Source organism: Hoplias malabaricus, chromosome 4 (assembly GCF_029633855.1).
Source record: "Hoplias malabaricus isolate fHopMal1 chromosome 4, fHopMal1.hap1, whole genome shotgun sequence".
NCBI lineage: Eukaryota > Metazoa > Chordata > Actinopteri > Characiformes > Erythrinidae > Hoplias > Hoplias malabaricus.
In genome coordinates, this window is record NC_089803.1 from 43255268 (window position 1) to 43275834 (window position 20567).

General features: G+C 37.2%; 2 protein-coding genes across 3 annotated transcripts; one reads left to right on the plus strand and one right to left on the minus strand.

Annotated features, from left to right (window-relative positions):
• Positions 1-34: 34 nt before the first annotated feature.
• Positions 35-10683, minus strand: ncaph2 (non-SMC condensin II complex, subunit H2). The gene is made up of 20 exons (XM_066669239.1): positions 10458-10683; positions 9158-9284; positions 8713-8814; positions 8441-8502; positions 8135-8204; positions 7917-7979; positions 6900-6979; positions 6583-6707; positions 5736-5893; positions 5360-5434; positions 5018-5087; positions 4728-4829; positions 4430-4474; positions 4279-4349; positions 3930-4026; positions 3749-3835; positions 3603-3652; positions 3393-3494; positions 2547-2696; positions 35-965 (listed from the first exon to the last, which is right to left on the minus strand). The coding sequence occupies exons 2-20, from the start codon at positions 9263-9265 to the stop codon at positions 822-824; spliced, it is 1761 nt and encodes a 586-aa protein (XP_066525336.1). The 5' UTR covers positions 9266-9284; positions 10458-10683; the 3' UTR covers positions 35-821.
• Positions 10684-14166: 3483 nt separating this feature from the next.
• socs2 (suppressor of cytokine signaling 2) lies at positions 14167-19048 on the plus strand. Of its 2 annotated transcripts, none has more exons than XM_066666779.1 (3): positions 14167-14788; positions 15464-15727; positions 16940-19048. In XM_066666779.1, the coding sequence occupies exons 2-3, from the start codon at positions 15559-15561 to the stop codon at positions 17404-17406; spliced, it is 636 nt and encodes a 211-aa protein (XP_066522876.1). In that variant the 5' UTR covers positions 14167-14788; positions 15464-15558; the 3' UTR covers positions 17407-19048. The 2 variants fall into 2 exon arrangements, with proteins under 2 accessions (XP_066522876.1, XP_066522877.1); XM_066666780.1 differs by having other exon boundaries at positions 14167-14438.
• The last annotated feature ends 1519 nt before the right edge of the window (positions 19049-20567 follow it).

Below are 20567 nucleotides of genomic sequence, written 5' to 3' on the forward strand. Positions count from 1 at the left end.
GCAGCAGTCCTCCTTTTGTGAATAAAAAAATGATGAATGGACCAATGAAAATGCTCCAAAATTTCTTGGAATAAAATCTTTTTACACTGATTTGAGTTACATTTATTTGTTTTCCTCCTATAAATTTACTATTTGGAAGATGCATGGATTTTTGTGGACAGTGATGATATGCTTCCTCCTAGAAGCATGAGGCCAACTCACCTATTCATTTGGAACTGCTGCTATGTAAAACACCTTAACATACAATGCTAACTGCCTTGATTTATCACATTATGAGCATAGAAATTGTAAAACAGCATGGGCCACACAGATAGCAAAAACTTTGGCCAGTTGATTTCTCAAGGATACGGGATTGAACTTACAATCTCCTGACGATAGGGCCAACACTTAGACCCCTGTGCCACACAGGAACACCCCCAAAATATTTATTCAACAATGGTGTATATGATCCTAGTCAGTCTGCCATTAGTATCTGAACCTATTAAATCATGAAAGTACATGCTTTATTTTTGCACTTGAGGCACTAATTTTGTTACAGGATATAAGATGTGACAGCACATAAAAATATTACACAGAGACAACCTGAAATATATAAGAATATTTTTACCATATATTCAATGTGGTAAAAATGCAGTACTGTTGCTGAAAGAGTTTATATGTATATAAAGAATCAAGTTATTCCCCACTGTTGTATGATATAGAAGAGCATTGAAATATAATGAGCTTGGTCTTGGACTACAGAAGTCTTCACTGAGTGTTCTTCTCTTCTTTTTTTATATGGTCATCAAGGGACATAGACATATGTCATGCAGCAGTGAACATCAAGGAAGATCGTGGTCAGAAGCAGCATTGTATGTCTTGAGGCGTTCATGTGCCCTCTGTTTGCTCAGTAACTTCAGCTCCATGGTGTCAATGCTCTCTTCAAGCCCAGCTTTCTTGTCAATTTCTACTGTGTAGTCATTGGCCTAAAGCAAACATGTCAGTTTACAATCTCATAAAACCTTGATTTTATTTATATATATATCAAAAGATGCTGAATTTGAACTGATTCAGCCATTTTCTGAAGGAGCGCAAAACACCTTCGGTTTCTTCAGATTAACAAGTGGTAATTTAATCATTCTCTATCACAACTTGTTTTCTTTAAAGCAGGTAGACAAATATCCTACTAGGCTAAAATTTTTGCAAGACTGAATTACCAATTGTAAATATGTAGAAGCTGGTGGTGTCATTTTCCAGCCATAAAACGACTAAATGAGAACTTCAACATGGTTTGATTCTAAGACAAACCACTGCAAGATTTAACCAAATTATTTAAGTAGCTTCATAGAGTATATTGACATCATACTAAATAATGAAGACTTACTCAACTGAAATAATCTAATTCTATGGTCAGTTTCATGTGCATTAAAAAAAATTGAATATCATGGAAAGTTAATTTACTAATCATAATTTAAGTAATCCTAATTTACTGAAAAACAGTAAACATTTTATTTTATTTACATATGGATTGATATATTTCAAGCCAAAGTGTAGAAGGTGAAAACCACAAGCCAAAGTGTAGAAAGCCCCATTGAAGGTGGCCTCTGGCTCATCTGTATCACTGTGTTGGGTTTTTCCTCATTTTCCTAGCCAATCCAACACAGTAATATCATGGTCAGCAAAACATTTGGTAATAGAGTAGTTTTAGCACAGTGGGTAGATGCTGTGTCCTGCTGGGAAAGGAAATAGGCATTTCCATAAAACTCCAAAAACAGTGAGAAAATCTGGTAGAGGGCTGTGCTGACTTTGGACTGCATAAAACAAGGTGGACCAACACCAGCAGATGATATGGCACCTCAAATTATCACAGACTGGAAACTTCTCACTGGACTTCAGAAACCTATGAATCCTGTCTCCACACTTGTTGCAGACTTTAGGACCTTGATTTTCAAATTGAATTCAAAATTTACTTTCACCTAAGAATAAAACTTTGGAAAACTGAGGACAGTCCAGTTATTTTTGTTCTGAAACCAGGACCCAGGCGTGGCTTCATTATATGAATGTGGCAGTTGTAGCCCCATTTCTGGTGACATTCATGTGTGGTAGTTTTTGATGCTCTGACACCAGCCTCAGTCCACTCCTTGAGAAGCTCTCTTAAATTCTTGACTTCTTGATTCTTAAGACTCCTTCTGTGTCTTACGCTCCTTGTAATGGGTGTCAACGAATGTCTTCTAAACGGTCAAGTCAGCAGTCTTCCCATGATTGAGTGTGCTGAACTAGACTAAGTGACACTGTGAATAGTAATGTATTCAAACTGAAATATTTTAATAATTTGAGATTCTGGAGTATATCTTCTGGATATTAGCTATAAGCGATACTGATCAGAAGTTTTTTTTTTTTTGAGAGGCTTGAAAAATCTCATTTTATATCTAATGAATATTAAATAAATGTCAATTAACCTTTTTATATAAAGTTATGAACAAAAACAAACTTTCACAATATTCAAATCTTTTGAGAGATTGCATATATGTGTGTGTGTACTGTCATAAAATTGTATGTATGCTTACCAGTTGGAGAGAAGCTAGCATATATCTACAGGCTTCTGTGTTCTCCATGCCTTTAACAAGGGATGCAAATGTGTGCTTTGCTCCAACACTACCAAGTGCATGTACAATCCTATCCCCATAGTCATGGATATCAAAAACAGGAAGGTCCTCCTGAACAACATAAATCACATCCAAATAGTCCATCATCAGAATGCATTCAAAGCCCAAAATATACTGCAACTGAACTTAATGTTGTCACTTAATTTCTTAAAACCTATAGGGTTTGTAAGTTCAATATTCAGTTCCTCACTTTCACAGCTTGTGTAATAGTTTTAATTGTTCAGAGAATTTGAACAATAGTTATGTTTTAAAGTTGTTATATTTATAAATAGATAATTTAAAAATTATTTACACAGGACTAGGGAAGATTTTTGTTTTGCTGAGGAGACATTAAATCTGAAAGTTAAGTGGTTTTGACTAAGCACAACATTTTTATTTTTTTGTAGTTTTGAGCTTTAAACAGTAGATTTAAAAGGAGACTCACTTTTTCAGCATATTACCATATTAATTTAGGGTTCTGGAGTCCACTAACTGTGAAATAAGACCACACAGTTTTTTGTGGGCTGTCTAAGTCATACAAGATGGGATGAATTGAGCCGTTCTGATTTTGCACTGCTTTTTACATAAAGAGCATACACTTTAGTATTGTCCTGCTGTTTAGATAGGGGAGAATGATGCTGTGGTGCTAGATTATTGTGGAATTTTGGCCAAAGCAAAGCCATTGCCACAGATTGCCCTACTGTGTGATCCCAAACACAGCAATTTCATGATGGGCAATGTTCTCCAAAAGAAGTCAGAGGACTCTACCTGAGCTGAGAGCCGAGGATTGATCTCATCCTCCCACTCCTTTACTCGACGAGACAGAGCCGTCTCCTGAGCATACTTCTGAGAGTTCACTAGAAACAGTTCCTATAGCAACAGATAAATATTTAGAATCAGCCAAACTCACTCATTACTGCATTGACTATATTAAATAAGACATTTACACATCTCTCAGGTATATTAAGATAAGCATACCACACTCTTTTTGACCAGATCCTCATAACTGAACCTGTCCATCTGAGAATCTGAGGGAAAAAAACGAAAGAAAAAAGTACCCTAGCTTTAGAAAGCACACATCCACACACAGAAATGCTGTTTTAGAAATAATATTTAAAAATTACCAGAGATAACTGGGTCCTGTTCACCAGCAACCTCTCCAGCACCATCGTCGAACAAGATCTCATTTTCATTATCAGAGAAGTCCTCTTCTAGTTGTGAAAAATATCAGTTTTAATAGAGTATGTCATACTATAAGATAAAAAAAAAAGCACCTGTATGTTTGAACATGGCTGTTTCTCTCACCATCCATGTCTGGATGCCGGGCCACTTCATCTTGATCCTGTTGTTTCTCAGGCTCCAAGTAAGTTTGTTTCAAAACCTCATCAGAAACATATACACCCTGAAACAAAGATGGTGACTTCATATGATATTCACATTGACTGCAGCACTACTAACCAATGTCAGATCTTGCTTCAACTATATTTCATATCAAAGATCAGATGAAGTCTTTCACTCTTTTGCGGTTGATGCTGCAGACATCTGGTTATAGCGCTACAATTATTTAATTGATATATTTGACTTAAGACTGTTATATAGCTTGTTTATTTCTGGCCTTTTTATCTGAAAAACAGTCCCCATGTCACCAACATACTGTTTTCCTGAGAATCCTCTTTCGCGTTTTCAGGCGCTGATTCATCTTGCTCAGATAAATGTAGTTGAATTCTACAATAAAATTAATTTTTAAGTTAATTTCATACCATCTGCAAATAGCACTCATATATTATTTTCTTTCTGAATATTACCAGGATGCACAGGTCCATTCTTCAATTTGCGGTTATTGTTCCCATCTACAGAATGAGAAAACAGAGTGGATACAATCAATGTATTATGGTCCTCTTTATTTCTTTATTTTAAGGAACAGTCACACTTTTTTATTTTCATCTAAACAGTTCTTGGAAGGCTGTAATGCTCAAATCTGATTTATTTTCCGAGTCGTTTTTATTAAGTCTGATTGAATTTGTCTTTCATGGGAATGGATTAAAGTCTACAAAGCCTACCATGTGTACAGACTTCTCACATTATATTATCACACAGACTTACAAACACTTGTGCACCAGCCCCAGAAGTCCTGCAGTTTGGAGGGCCCTTTTCTTTTCCTTTTTCCTGATTCTTCCAGGCCTGCAGGCACATTGAAGCACTTCCCTGAAAAGAGGTGAGATTTAGTTTCTTCCAATAAATGATTGTTGCTGCTAAAGACATAACACTAAATTCTAAATGTGCTGTACATTTCTTTATTTATAATTTCCCTTCCAATATAGTTCAACCACAAATAAGCATGATTACATTGCTTAAATAAAAAAAAATGTTTTACACAATTCCAGACGATTTACCTGTTTTCATAGGTTTATCCTCCCCTATATTTTCATATGAGTCAAGCCATTTCCAAGGATCCATTGCCTCCTGCAGAATTATATATTTAAAGTCATTTTATGCTACTGGTGTAAATTAGTAAATTGTTAACATATAATTAATTTAACCAGATAGTCCACAGCATGCATAACACATTTATATATATCTTGCACATAATTTACATCGAAACATGAAAAAAAAATTTTTTTTAGACATTCTTTGCTGTACGTCATCAAGACTTTGTCTTTTTTCTATTTTTAGTCTGTCTATTGTGATTGTTTCTTACACTTGTTCTGTGATTTTGCAGTTTTAATGCTCCCTACCTGTAGCTGCTTAGGCTCTTCAGCAGCAGGCTGTACTTGAGGTCTCACTCTTAGCGACCTCTTCTCACTGAGAGCCTAGAGATTTAAAAACAACCCTAAATTATACACGTCACACTTAGAAAATATATATTCCACTGTAAGGATCAGTGTGCTTAGAGGAGAACAACAAATACCCAGAGAGAGTGAAGCAAAGTGTGTTCTCGTGGATTTCTTTATGACTGAAACATCAATGGGGATGTAACAGTGGTAGGGCTGCCATAATTTATTAAATTGGGAAAAAATTATACCCTTTCAAATATGACATTTTTAGTAAAACATAGGCAGCATTTCAAATTTTATTGAATTTATATTATACCAATTTAAGAGAAAGTGGTACCTCGTGTCTGTTGACATGCTCTTCAGGCTCTGGCTCTGGCTCCATTTCAATGACATGGTCTTCCAGTGGAGGGAACTCCTCACCACCACCAACATTATCATCTTCTTCATTTTCATGATTATCATTAGCAACAGAAGCCATCACTTCTGCCCTTTGCTCTGAATAACAAAATTAAAACACAGGCCTTCAAAAAAAAATATGGTAATATTATGGTAACAAGTTTTATTTTCCATTAATCTCATTGATCTGTGCTTTCCCCGAGCAGGGATACAAACCCTATTCATTTCTCAACTCAAGTTCTAACTGATATGTGTTGATAAGAAACAGAAACTGAACCTCCAAACTTCTGTGTAGAATGTAGGCAGTGGCTTTTGTCACAACATGCTACAACAATTATTCACATTATTCTGAAGAACTCACATTATTACCTGATGTGAAACAAAGTTACTAACAAATACTGTATGGAAAAAAGTGGGCTTATATACTGTATAGTTCTATTCCTGTACTTGATCATTTTAAAACATATCCTATCAGAAACAGTACAGAAATATATTAATTAGTATTTTGAAACACTAAATGCTACAAAGTATAAGCAACATTCCTTTTTTTTAATGATTAAACTACCCCAAAATAACTTTTGCAAGAACTACTATTACATTAATTTTTAGTAGCAACTAAAAAACTGATATTTAATATAACTTTTCAAAATGTACCCATATATTACCATATTATTAACCACATATTAGCTGTCTATAAAGTACAAATATTTAGTAGAAATATTAGAAAGCAAGCGTGTGACCATCTCTCAGCATGAGCAAAGGTGGCGTAGCTTAATTCAGTACTTTACCAAAAGTCTCTCTTTGAAAGTGAGTGCAAGAGGAACTCAGGCCCAAGCGAATGATCCCCAAAGCATCCAGGATGAAGGTATTAATCCGAAAATCCTTACAGCTGCCAAGAATCTCTCCCTTTATACTGGAATAAAAACAAATGTGTTTTTGCACGGCAGTTGAAATCCACTCAATTACTCTGTGATTTTAAAGTGATCTAATGTATATCTCCTCTGCTATATTCAGTATTAAACACTGCTAAAACACCTACACGAATACAAATGAATGTACATTTTTGTCTTGGACTAGCTGCCTGGGTGCTGGCTGTGTTCTTTACCTGAGCAGTGGATATTTCTGCTTTTCAAGTGCTTCTGCAGGGATTAGAGACTCAGGGGGCAACCGGGTAATCTTCACTGGCTGACAATCATCCAAACACAGAAGAATTATGATAAACAACGCACAAACACATACACCATTTGCTAGGAGTTTTTGGGCCAAATTATTTACAGAAGTAATTTTATCTTGATTTTCAAAATCCATTTGTTTTGGTAGCCTGTGAGCCTTTTTTATTATTTTTTGTGTGTGTGCAAGATATTTACTGTGCTCTTGGGCCACCCCCTCAGCTGTCTCCACGCACCAGCTCAAAAACACAACCACAACCACATACACAACAGCCTTATGCTATGGATTTATGTTTGGGTGTACAAGATCAGATAGTGAATGAATGAAAGGGTGTTGGCTGCCAGCATATCTGTTCCATCTGCTGATAATGTGGATAAAGGGATACATTAAAATGCAGCCTGCACAGCCTGAGTACAGTGGAAGTTGATTACACTACACGTTTTTTAAAATTATTGTAATGCTCAGTTTATTGACCACTGAGATGAAGACTTTCAGTCTAAAATTTATCAGCCAAACACATACATGCATCTTCTTACCATGCTATTTTATACATTATAGCATATCTTGTAAAAACATTAGTTTCACAGGTGATCTTTCCAACAAACACTGCTGTGAATTTTTAGTGAGAAAAAAAATAGCTGTTAATATATTTTTCTTGACAAGAATATATTGTCTCCTGATGCAAAATTTATACATGTTGTATAATCAAATTTGTGCATCGTTACACCTCTACCACGAACGTAACAATACAACGGATTAGTCACAACCAAGAACAATGCTGGTTTACAATACTGCACTTTTATAACGTTTGCTGCTCTAATAATGGAAACGTAATCATATTATTCAAGAACAAGTTTTCACCTTGTTTGAAAATATCACATTTACTGAACTAAATCAAAATCAAAGAGAATTATACATTTTGTGTATTGTTACACCACCTAGAGGAAATTACCTCCATTGGATCACTCTTCATCTCCACACTATGACTACTGGGCTCTTCTTCCATCACATCAAACTATGTAAGGACAGAACAAACAAACTTATTTGACTTAACACAATGTGTGTAGCGTGAATCCCATTTAGGAAAAGGGAATGACACAGATTTTCAATCCTTTGCAACCCTTATATTTTTTGAAAGAATACCAAGGTTATCTAAAGTTGATTACATACCTCACATTCATCTCTGTCATTGTTTGCATCTGTGATACCATCTGCAGCTTCAGAGCCTTGCTTGTCACGTCTTTGTAGACAGAAAAATGAGTGGATTTCTAAAATGTCTGAAATTTTGACTTCTGTATTTGCAGTTGGACCCTAACCCAAGCATGCATTGAGTTTCCAAAAGCTAGAAGCTTTCTGAAATGTGTGTCTGTCCAGCTTTAGGCTATGCTATCACACTGTATCTGTACACTATCTAACACTATAACAAGCATTTGTTTAAAAAATAAAGGTTTTGGGTCCAGGGCAAAAAAAAATTACCTTTTGTTTTTGTTTGAGATGCAGTCCAGTGTCTGGAAAACCAAATTATGTAGAAGTTCCACCTAAATGTAAAATAATAATAAAAAAAAAAAATATATATATATATATATATATATATAAACAGAAAAACAAGCTGAACACGCGTGAGATCCGGCCTGACATTACAGAAAAAAAGGAATTTCAAACAATCTTCAGTAACAATATTAATCCAGGACTTGTGTCCAAAAAGGCCTCAAATACAACACCTACACTTCGGCCAAGTTTAATCTCACCTTTCTGCCATAAATACATGTTGAACCTTGAATTAACAGTGCTGCTTCAGCAAAGTTCATCATCGTCTTCCCTCCATCGAAGGAAATAGTCATTTGGTCCAGCTGCACAACATACACAGCAAATTAGTAGAACAGCAGCTATAGATCTTTAGGGAATTGTACAAAACACTGAAGTGTCGTGTATCAAAAAAAGCAATATGTAATTACGACATCCAAATGTAAAGACGCAACATGTAACTAATTCATTTTCATTAAGCCTCAAAAACAATGCCATGGCATTCGAAAACAATACAGTATAAGTGCCCTAACACTTCAGCACTACTTTTCTTCACAGATCCCTCTATGTGAGTACAGAATAACATTTTAAATCTTAAGTAAATATCTTAAGTTATAACTTGAATAATAGAGATTGTACAATTCAACACATTGGTTTGCGTTAACTCACCTCTTCTAGATACTCTCCAAGCTGGGTTGCCAAATCAACATCCCAGTTTTTGGTAAGGTCCCGAATGGGCTGTAAAAGGTGGGCAAACCTTGTCTCCATAGAATTCATAGTTCCAGATTTGTGTGTTCTGTCAAAATAAAGTTAAATAAATTATATATTAAATATTTTTTCAGCATTAACCCATAAACAGGCCAGTAAAATTTTATCAACATTTAAACTCACTTTGAACTACTATTTTAAATGGATAATGTACAATAAATAGTAAACTCAACAGTTTATTATTTCTGGATGTGAGCGGCGGTTCTTTCTCATTCAAAGTAACCGGTATTAAAACTAGCCGAGCGCCAAAGCGCTGTTTAGACAGAGTGGGAATGGTGCCTTGTTGTTAAATCCTTGTGGTATTTTGACCAAAGCATGTCACTGACAAGACCCCAGGAAAAGGGGGTTCAGTTTTGGAAAAGGGGTATATTATATTCCCCATCACGCCAATTTATTAGTGAGTATTCAAACAGAGGTTCAAATAGCCATGTCACATGTGTAGACAAACATGATTCTATTAACTTTAAAGATTTATTTTCTTTCAAACAATGTCTGCATATTTACAATGTTAACAACGTTATGCCAAACCTATTACTGTGAAATACTTTGTTCTGGAGAAAGTTTCTGAGTCAACATTGTTCAGTGGAGACATAAGAAACCATAAATCTGAAGACTTTAACACATGGAAAGGTTACATATACGTGGTCTGATATCTGAGATGTTGCCCTATGACAGATTTCACATACATTGATTTGATATTAGGATACACATGGCATTGGACAGGACATTGTAAGGCAATAAAGAATATAAAGATACATTATTCCCCCCAGATTATCATTATTTCAGCATTGTCTTAACACTATATATAAAAACTCAGATGACACAGTTTCACAGGTTGCTTTGGATAGTGAACAATGTCACCAATTCCAACCTAGGTAAAAAGAAAAGAAAAAATGCTTACTGAGACCTCACAGCTCTGAAGTGACATCTATATTATAAGGGGGTATAAACTGAATTTCAAGCAAAAGTGATCTTCTCATGTTACTCCCCGGGGCTTAGCTTATAGTACTTTGGTGCTCAGATACATATCTAACCGGATAACAGCAACAACACTAGTATAATAAGTTGTAAGGCTGTGTAAGTATAAAGCACACTGAAGCATTAGGTGAACCGCAGTGTAAACAGCTCTCTCTGTGGATGAGTGATGAACTTCGTACTGATTTACACCGCTACAGTCTGTCAGAGGACACACACCGCTCACCTCGGACTGAAGGGGACAGCTACACGGCCCGGTGCCGGCGGAGACCCGAGGGTAAACTGTACACAAGGCAGAGAGCTCGGCCAATACTTGAATCCAGTTAATATCAAACAGAATATCCGCGCCTCTCTCCGTCTGCCATTTTCATCTTTTACCGCGCTCCTGACGTCACACCAACAGTGCAGTGCAGCGCCCCCTGCAGAAGCGGAGAGAGGTCTCCCACCGCAGACACCTCCACCTCAGTATCATTCATCGCCTCAGCCCCGGACGGCAGCATTCACAGCAAAATCACACGTTCAAAATCCATTTAAATTAGCACTAAATCTTTTAGATTAAGTTTACTATTTAATAATCATTGTGATGCGTCACTGACCTGTAATAGAGAAAATGGAGCCATCCCCCAATTCCCCACAGATTTCAGTACAGTGCTACAAAAGTGAATTACACAAGGGCAAGCCGTGGAGCAAAAATAAATAAATAAATAAATAAAGAGGTGCAGCAGGTAGTGTCGAAGTCACACAGCTCCAGGGACTGTAGGTTGTGGGTTCAAGTCCCACTCCTGGTGACTGTCTGTGAGGAGTGTGGTGTGTTCTCCCCGTGTCCGCATGGGTTTCCCCCAGGTGCTCCGGTTTCCTCCCACAGTCCAAAAACACATTGGTAGGTGGATTGGCGACTCAAAAATGTCCGTGAGGGTATAAGTGAATGCGTGAAGGACAGGCGCCCCCTCCAGGGTGTGTTCCTGCCTTGTGCCCAGTGTTTCTGGGTAGGCTCCGGACCCATCAGGACTCTGTATTGGATAAGCGGTTTCAGACAATATATGAATGGATGAACTTTATTGTCTATAATTACATGATAGAAATTTGTTTTTGGCAAGCTGCACCACAATACAGACCTGTACCCCTAGAAAACAACCATAAGTGTAATAACACCAATATATTAAAAACAAATATACAAAATACAGCTGCATTATTTTCTGGTTAAGAAAAGTAGAAGCCACTGGGCAAAGGTCCTATGTAAAAACATTTGTTTCGGTAAATTGAACTTTATAGTGATGACCATATGGAAGTAACTGAAACTTTGCCTTCCCCCAGTTTTTTGCTTGCTTGATTTAATCAAATTAGTTAGAAATACATTCGTCTTCGACGCACCTCAGACAAACAGAGCAAACCAATTAGATATTTGTTTAGGGCAGGTTGTCTGGTTTGGCTGAACAAAGTTGCTGTAGTGCGTTCCAAATTATTTATTTATTTAGTAAGTTCATTTATCCATATATTTTATATTCATATATTAGGAATTTGTTATCAGTCAGATTCAAGGGAACACATGATAAAAGACTCATATAACATGTATAAAACATTAAATAACAAAAGAAATAATAATAAAATAATGGCATTACCATTACAGATACTAATGTACATAGTATCTGCAGATTTATTTAGTAGCTTTATTGTGAAGCCGTCTATAATTGACTTTTTAAAAGCAACAGCTCAGACCAAATGTGCAATGAGTTGGCTGTGTGAGAAATATACAGCATATAAGTAATAAACAGGAGAAAATTTCATCTATCACTAGATACCATGACTCCACGCGTGACCTGAAGCATTAATTCATTAGTTCATTCGTGGAATCATTGAACACAAGGAACACACCCAACAGGGCATCTGTCCATCACACTCACACCAACATGTGTGTTTCTGGACTGTGGGGGTGAATATAAGCACCTAAAGGAAACCCACACAGACACGGGGAGAACACATACAACTCCTCACAGATACACCTGAAGCACATTTGTTGGTTGTGTCTCTATGATAAATGAACTGATATACCCCTGAGGAGCAGCAATTGTTTAAATTTCATATTTTACCCTTTGCAATGGCACTGTGCTGCAGAAGGTAGTGTCGCAGTCACACAGCTCCTGGGACCTGGTGGTTGTGGGTTCAAGTCCCGCTCCGGGTGATTGTCTGTGAGGAGTTTGGTGTTTCCTCCCATGGTCCAAAAACACACGTTTGTATGTAGATTGGTGACTCAAAAGTGTCCATAGGTGTGAGTGTGTGAGTGAGTGTCACCCAGTGAAGGACTGGCACCCCCTCCAGGGTGTGTTCCTGCCTTGCGCCCAGTGATACATTGTTGGCTCCAGACCCACTGTGACCCTGAAACATATAAGCGGTTTCAGACAATGAATGAATGAATTTTACCCTCTGGTTTATCTGTGTCTTTGCCCTGAACAGTGTTCAAATATTTCTGATGATAACAGGAAATGTTGTTTATCTAACAGCAGATTTTAAACAGGACAGCAGAAACAGCTATAGTTATATCTATAGCTTTCGTTAGTTTCTGGAAATATGAGAAAGCTATACCTAGTGTTTCTTGTGCTTAGTATTTTTAGCAAGTTATTGCTAGCTACTTGTGTTAGGCTAACCACCTTATTCACAACTGGCAATTATACAGTGTTTATCGCAGTGGTCACGGTGTAAGAGCAGGTGGTGTGTGTTGGTGTTGGTATGTGGTGAGTGTTGCTGATCTTACTGAGCTGAAATGTTTCAGTTAACCGTAGATGTTGCTGATATGTCTCAGAGGAAGTGAGACAAAAGAAAAGGACCGGATTCCCTACCTGTCTGTCTACCCACGCCATGGCGTGCCCTGTTCGTGCTCGTTTACTCCTCCAGGCTGTACTTATATGTGAAAGTTGAAAGATAGCGAAATAGTTGTACTCCCCTTTTGTGTCCAGGAGATGTAGCTGTAGCACAGCCCACAGTTTAAACAAAATGTGAAAGGATCCTGGTTTCGACAATGAAAATGATTTAAAATAATGCAACACAATTTATAGTTTGGCTATTGTTAACATGCTCTAATTATACTGTTTGACTAAATGGACTGTGGTTTGATGACAGTAATAATTTTGGTCTGCTACATGAAGAGTCTTTTAACACTGAGGTCTATTTTCCAACAAAAAAGAAGCATTTGATCCTAGTCTTGCATAAACCTTATGTACATATTCAAAAAGAAGTTATCAGTTTCTTTAAGATTTTATTTGATGATTCCCTTCTTTAAAGTCATGCAACCGGCATGAAAGTAACCACTTTACAGTAAAACTAAAACAACAGAAGCATAGTGGGTTATCACAAACAAATGTGGTATCTTATAATATCAGTGTTTGAAATGTGTCTTCTTTGAATGAACCTAAACAAAAGCCCTTAAAGCCACACCATCATTAACATTTTTTAAGGTTGTACCTCGTCGTATACGCCTTGAATGCACATTTCTTAAGACTATACGGATAAGAACAACCGCTGAGGCACAATAAAGTGCAGGCAATGAGAACAGGGGCCAGTTGCATTTATTCTTAAAGGCATAGAAAAGAGAGAATAAAAGAGAATTTACCGTTACGTTTATTTTTTAATTGGTGTATTTTTAGTTTACTACATTATTTGAACACAGCAGATGCCCTTGAAATTGTGTGAAAATTACACGATGAATGGACCGAAAGAAATGCTCCAAAATTACTTGGAATAATTTTAAAAATTCCATTGTAAGATAAGATGGTATTTTTCCTTCTCCTGTAAAATTACTATCTGGAGATATATGTATATTTTGGGCAGCGACATAATATTTCACAGAGTAGTGAAACATTTATTTGATTCTGCGTTTGGTTTGTACCTCTGAAAACAGTCTGTTTTCCACTGGTTCACAGCCCCTGATGGTGGTGGGGAGAGTGGACACATTGATGTGAATTGTGAGGCTCCACCTTAAGAAAGCGCTCTCTCGCGCCTCCACGTGATCGCGGTTCCTGGAAAGTTCTGAGAAACTGATCTTTTGTGCTCGACTCGCTTTGGGTTAAACGGGGATTACACACACACACACACACACACACATACACGCACATGAAGAGGGAGACACGCTGAGGAAGAGGAGCGGCTGGAGGCCTGATAGGTTTGAGGGGAGAGCCTCAGCCGAGTGTTTAACAGTGCTTGCCGGCTGTGAGCGGTAATACTCTCTCTCTCTCTCTCTCTCTCTCTCTCTCTCTCACACACACACACACACACACACGGACAGGATGTAAAGGCTGAGGAGGCACACACACGGGCTGCTGGCGCATTGTTTACCCTCGGCGTGGCACCTAAGTCGCCACAAATATCGATGCCAAATCTAACGCGAGAGTAGCGAGGGCAAGCCCCCCAAACATCCCCTGTGTGACCACGGGCAGATCTCAATGGCTCGGATAGGTGCGCTGGGGAACTGGAGCCGGAGAATCGACCATGGACACGTTCAGCGCTAAAGCCAAACTATCTGAAGTGTCTGGAGCTGTTCGTCCTTCTCTAGCAAGAAAAACCAGGGTAGGTGTATCTGCTTCCTCCAAGTGCCCTATACACCACACTGTATGTGAATATAATGTTAAATAAGCAACGTTAGGAGAGTTAAATCCGGGTGTCAAATGTGTTTTAAACAAAGACTTCCACACACGAACATATCTATATAGGCTACCTTATACACACAACTCCATACATACGATTATATGTATATGGGTGTATCTATAATCTGTATTTATCTACATCTACATGTCTACCATATTGTTTGTTTTGAAAACGAGGATATGTGAATTTGATGAGCTTGAGTTTGTGTAATTTGCTGTTATTTGTGTCTCCATCATGTGCCATAGATGAATATTTGTGCAATATTTTGCAGTAGATACAGAGCTGACATTACTGTATATCACAAAACATTATATAATATATCCTACTGTAGTATATAGAGTAGTGCATGTATTACACAATGCTGACTCTATTGTCTTTTCAAGGCAAATGTTTTTGCACACACATAGTTACATGTGCCTAAGTGAAACGTTGTTTTGTTGTGTATGCTCTGTTGTTCTTAATAATACAGAGACCCACTGCCTTCATTGTGCTGGCTATGTGCTCTCATTCTGTTAGCGCAGTCGTATGAAGGCTCCTTGCTTTCTTCTCTTTACTCTGCTGGGTTTACAACTTTATTCATGTATGTGTATATTTCAGGTCAGTGCACTCATTCAGAAGCCCTTCAGTGCTTCTCAAGGATTGTAGACAATCTCTGAAGGACAGATTATCTGGATGTGCTTTGGGTTTCTCCAATGACCTGCCACTCCTCAGAGAAAACGGAGAGCATCGCGGATGAGAGGAGAGCAGAGCGGGAGAGAAGGAGAGGTGAACCCGAGAGGAGGAGAGGAGAGCCCGAGTCCGAGCCCCAGCATGGAGAGCAGGGAGCCATCTCAACAGCCATGAGAGACCTGAAAAACACTGGTACCTTTTACTCTCTTTACTACTCTTCCTTCTGCATTTGATGGTTTACTTGAATATTTCATTTCTTTACATGACTACTATGATTATTAACAATAATCAACACAATAGTTATAATAATAAGTTATAATACAGGATTCTAACAATTATCCACAACCATAATAATAATACATTTTTTTATTACCTAGATTTGTTCAGATTTTAATATGGCTGTAATATTTTTGCTCTTTTTTACTTTTTTTCTTCTTTCATTCTTTTTGGTATTAACCTTGCTTTTTTATCCTTTGCTTCATTTATTCTTATTTGTATTATTATCAGAATGTGTTTATTTTAATAAATGAATAATTTAATTATTAATCATTTACTTATTTTACTATTTTACTTCTTCTGTACTTTGTAACCATATTTGAGGCAAACTGAGTTGAATAATTTCACAGTAAGGACCAGCTGGGTATATTCAAACTAATACAGAGCTCAATATAATATACTACACAATATATTAATTATAAATTAATAACAGCACACACTTTACACACTTTGTTTTTTTATTTATATTATTTGTACAGTTCTACTGACATTTAAGAAATTGAATTAATTCTTTTTTACCAGATTTGTTTTGTGTACTATAATCCCATGTCTACATGGAGTGCATTTTATCATTTGCTGGAACCATGATTTGAACAGTGTGCAATGAATCAGTCCTATGTTTTAAGTAAGATTAAAAATTAACAATTAATTAATGTAATTTTTAGGAACCACCATTTACAGTAATTCTCTATATTACAGTTTTATTCTGGAATTTTTAATCACAATTTTGTATGCATTTGTTGCAAAACAAACAAATATTTAATTTAATATGTAGATTTGTTTTTTCTTTTAATATATAACTAAAAAATGTGTTCATTAACTTTTTGTATGCTTGTAGTTGAGTTGGGTTAGGTACAGCCTGAAAAGGTTAAAGGAGAATTTAGTGTTTCTATCTGCCTTCGCTGTGAGGTGCAGAGCAAGAATGTGACATTCAGTATTTTTAAACCTTAAAGAATCTGTGGGCCACACTTCAGTTCCTATCTGATAACTTACATTATTTTCATAATACTTAATGAATAATGCTTCTTAAGCCAGTAAACTTGATTCTAAGTGGTTAATAAACATGATATGCCTTGAGCACAACTGTGTATGTGAGGATTGTTTTTGTTCTTGTTTCCTTGGTGGCAGGCTGGTACTGGGGGCGATTGACAGCCAATGAAGCCAAAGAGATCCTTCAAGATGCATCAGAGGGGACTTTCTTGGTCCGGGACAGCTCCCAAAGAGACTATCTCTTCACCATCTCTGCCATGACATCTGCAGGACCCACCAACCTCCGCATTGAGTACAAAGAAGGCAAGTTCAAGTTGGACTCTGTGGTGCTAGTCAAACCCAAGCTCAAGCAGTTTGACAGTGTGGTCCACCTGGTGGAGCATTATGTTCAGCTGTCCAGAACTTCTTGCAAGAGCGGGTCTGCTACACTGGCCCCACCCAATGGTACAGTGCAGCTTCTTCTGACGACTCCCGTGTACACGGCCATACCTTCCCTTCAGCATTTGTGCCGCATTGCCATAAATAAAACCACACGACAAGTTCAGGAGCTCCCGCTGCCAAACAGATTGAAGGACTACCTGACGGACTATGCTTACAATGTATAGAGTATAAAGAAATACGGTGACCTTACAGGAAGTTCTGTGAACTACATTGACTGTAATGAAGATTCCTTTAAGGCACTAGGGATCTGAGACCCCACCCTAGGAATCTGTAAACCAGTATGTCAGGGCCCTGAGAACTACAAGGTGGTCCCTGAGAGAAGACTAACTGAACTAGAAGTTCTACACACTTTGTCTATTGAGTTTGTGTTATGTGTAGGATGCACTGGTCTACACAGACTGCTGTGGAAACACCACCCCCGTTGAGTTATATTGTATGCCTTGAGGTGTGGTTGTGCACTAAGCATCAGAGATACTTAGACTCCTGTGTTCAAAACACAGGTATCCAACACTGTGCATTAAATGACATGCTAATTTGTTCACCATTTATGTGTTTTGTTTTTTTTTGTTTTTGTTTTTTTACTGTAATCTTTGAAAAGAAAACAATTTTCTGTCACAGAGGCATTGTAATGTTAAAGACTTAATGAAATGAACTATAAGCAATACTCAGAGGCTCTAAATTAATTAAATTAATTAGTTATTTCATTTACAGCATCCTCAGCTTCCCCATTTGACATCAAATTCATCATAGGTTCCATTTAGGAGATTGAATTACTTTAACTCATCAGAGATTACAGTCATAGATTTATTCCTGTGACTCACTGATACCCAGTATTTTATAATTTTGTTCCAGTATTTGGCTACTTCAGCCTCAAAAATTATAATTGAGTATAATGTTCTTTGTATTTTGGATACATATTTTCCTGACAGTATGTATGATTGTGTTTCTGGAGAAATGGGGAGATTTCCATTAGAGCACTCCCTACTTTCACCAAATTATTATTTATCACTGGTGTTGATTTGCTTTGGGGATTGACACATGATTGCAGGTAGAAATTGCCCTTTTATGTTGATCTGCTGCCACTTGAAGTACAAGTCTCCCCTTGAAGGTGAAGTACACGATTCTGGAGAACTACTGTTCTCACAACAAAACAACCCCCAACCATTTGTGTTCATTCAGAAGCACCGCATATGTTAAGGTGGAAAGGTATTTTTGATTGACAAGCTGACTGTAGTGTATATGTGGCTTTAGTTTAACTTGTCTGTAAGTTTTTAATTCACTTAAACTCATTTTTAACTTGAGCTGTCTAGTTTTGTAGAACTTTCATTCTGTGTTTACTTTCATGAAGTTAGCATGTTAGTCTCCTAAATTTGGAGTCTGTTCCACCTTAGGTAAGTTATAACAGGAAAAATATGTCAATATTACCCACCTATGAAGCTAACATAGAGCAACATCTTCCTCTCTTATTATATTTGTTCCAAGTTCAGAGGTCTCTCTGCCACCCAGACACCTTCAAATGCTGTGGCTCAGTCAGCTATGCAATTTCAGACCTGGCCCCTTAGTTTTTCCCCCCATAGAAAGTGTTGTGAAATACAATCACATACATTTAACCATTGCTAGAGAAACCCTAAAATCCAGATTAGCAGGAAACAGCACATTCTACCTCTCATGTTGGAATTCCCAGGGCTGTTTTTTTTCATACATTAGTGCACCACATCACCTGATCAGTCTGTGCTTTGAGCCTCTTGGTCACCAATCTTGAAGAACTCAACTAACATAATACTGTTGTATACATTGGTGCTAAATTACAAGTAAATGTTTCTCTTTTCTCTTGAAGTGATGAATAAAAGGAGAAAACCATTAGCTTCTTATTTTATTTCAAGCTCTACTATGTATGAGGTTTCTAAATTCCTTAGAAAGACAATACAGTACTTATTTTCTCTGAGCGTGTGTGTGTGTGTGAGAGAGAGACATTCAATGACGGTTTTGTTGGGAGATAGGACAGAAAAGTAGCCCACTAATTCTCTAGTGTAAATGAATCGGTGTCGGTTGGAGTCAGGACCTGGTACAAAGATTTCTGGGAACTGCTTCTAAAGTGTAGAAAAGCTTTGGCACCAACATGTTCTACTATAATACAGGTGTGCATATCCCTGTGCACTAAAAATGTCCCCCCATGACTGATCCGAGTTTATTGTGGTAGCCACTTCATCTTGTATGTAAACACTCCCTCATTGGCTGGAGCATTAATGAATTCCACCTTGCAACTTGGTAGTGATATTTCTATAAACTTTTAACCATTAGACATATATAAAGAAAAGAACAGGCCAATCTATTAAGTTAAAGTTTGTACAATTGTAAATTTGGTCACGTAATATGTACCCTTAAGGGGACATGTTCACTACTTTTGAGGCATGAAAGGGTTGTTAGATGGAGTTTACCCTAACCCGAACTCTACATCACTTGCACTGAACTGACTTGAGCTTCTTGGAAGTAGCTAACCCCAACACCTGTTTGTCTGTGTTAAGGTGAAACACCATCAATCCAGATGGAACACTTGTGAGCCTAATGACATCCTATTTGCTTTAATGAGGTTTGGATTACTCCTGGGGTACATGCCACTGGAGCTCCCTAATAGCTTTTACTTCTGACACTAAGAAAAAAATTCTTTACCATAGTACTGATTGCAGAGCGTATCAATAGTTAGGGCAATGCCATTACCTTCCTTACATCAAATGGATGCAACCTTTTGCTATGTAAACAAATGGTTCTGAATACACAGTCTTACAACATTTTACTCCATCTTCAGAGGTGAAGGTTTACATAATTGTACAGGAATCTTTGATAGCGAAGTCTTGTTGGGTTAACAGTTTGAATATTTGGTACAACAACATACAGTACATTTTCTGCCTTATGCACAGCTCTTTGTGAAAATTACAGAGAAAAAATATCAAACTACTTAAAAATGTAAATGCCTAGACAAGGACAACCAGAATCAAAATGGAAGATAGGGATACATTCAACACTAACATCATCGTATAATTCACTAATTAGCTAAATGTACTTAGAATTACAATAACAGTAGAACCATTTATACAAATTTCAACAGAACTTAAAAATCTACAGTTAATGAAGTTAATACAGTTACAATATGGTACAATTAAGTTCTCTAATTTCTAATAGGTTGCTTCCTTGACATTTGGAAGTGTTGTCTTCATACATTATAGGAATTTGCAATTAGTTCTGTGCTAGTCCCTATCACCAATGTTAAGGTTAAATTAAAAGTTAACAGGTTGATTTATAGTTCACAGTTCCAATCTAAGCAATC

Coding starts and splice junctions, on each gene's coding strand:
- ncaph2 (XM_066669239.1), bottom strand. CDS start 9,265: ATGAATTCTATGGAGACAAGGTTTGCCCACCTTTTACAGCCCATTCGG. Junction 8,815..9,157: donor TTGGAGAGTATCTAGAAGAG/GTGAGTTAACGC, acceptor TATGTTGTGCAG/CTGGACCAAATGACTATTTC. Junction 3,495..3,602: donor ATCTGGTCAAAAAGAGTGTG/GTATGCTTATCT, acceptor CTGTTGCTATAG/GAACTGTTTCTAGTGAACTC.
- socs2 (XM_066666779.1), top strand. CDS start 15,559: ATGACCTGCCACTCCTCAGAGAAAACGGAGAGCATCGCGGATGAGAGG. Junction 15,728..16,939: donor GAGAGACCTGAAAAACACTG/GTACCTTTTACT, acceptor CCTTGGTGGCAG/GCTGGTACTGGGGGCGATTG.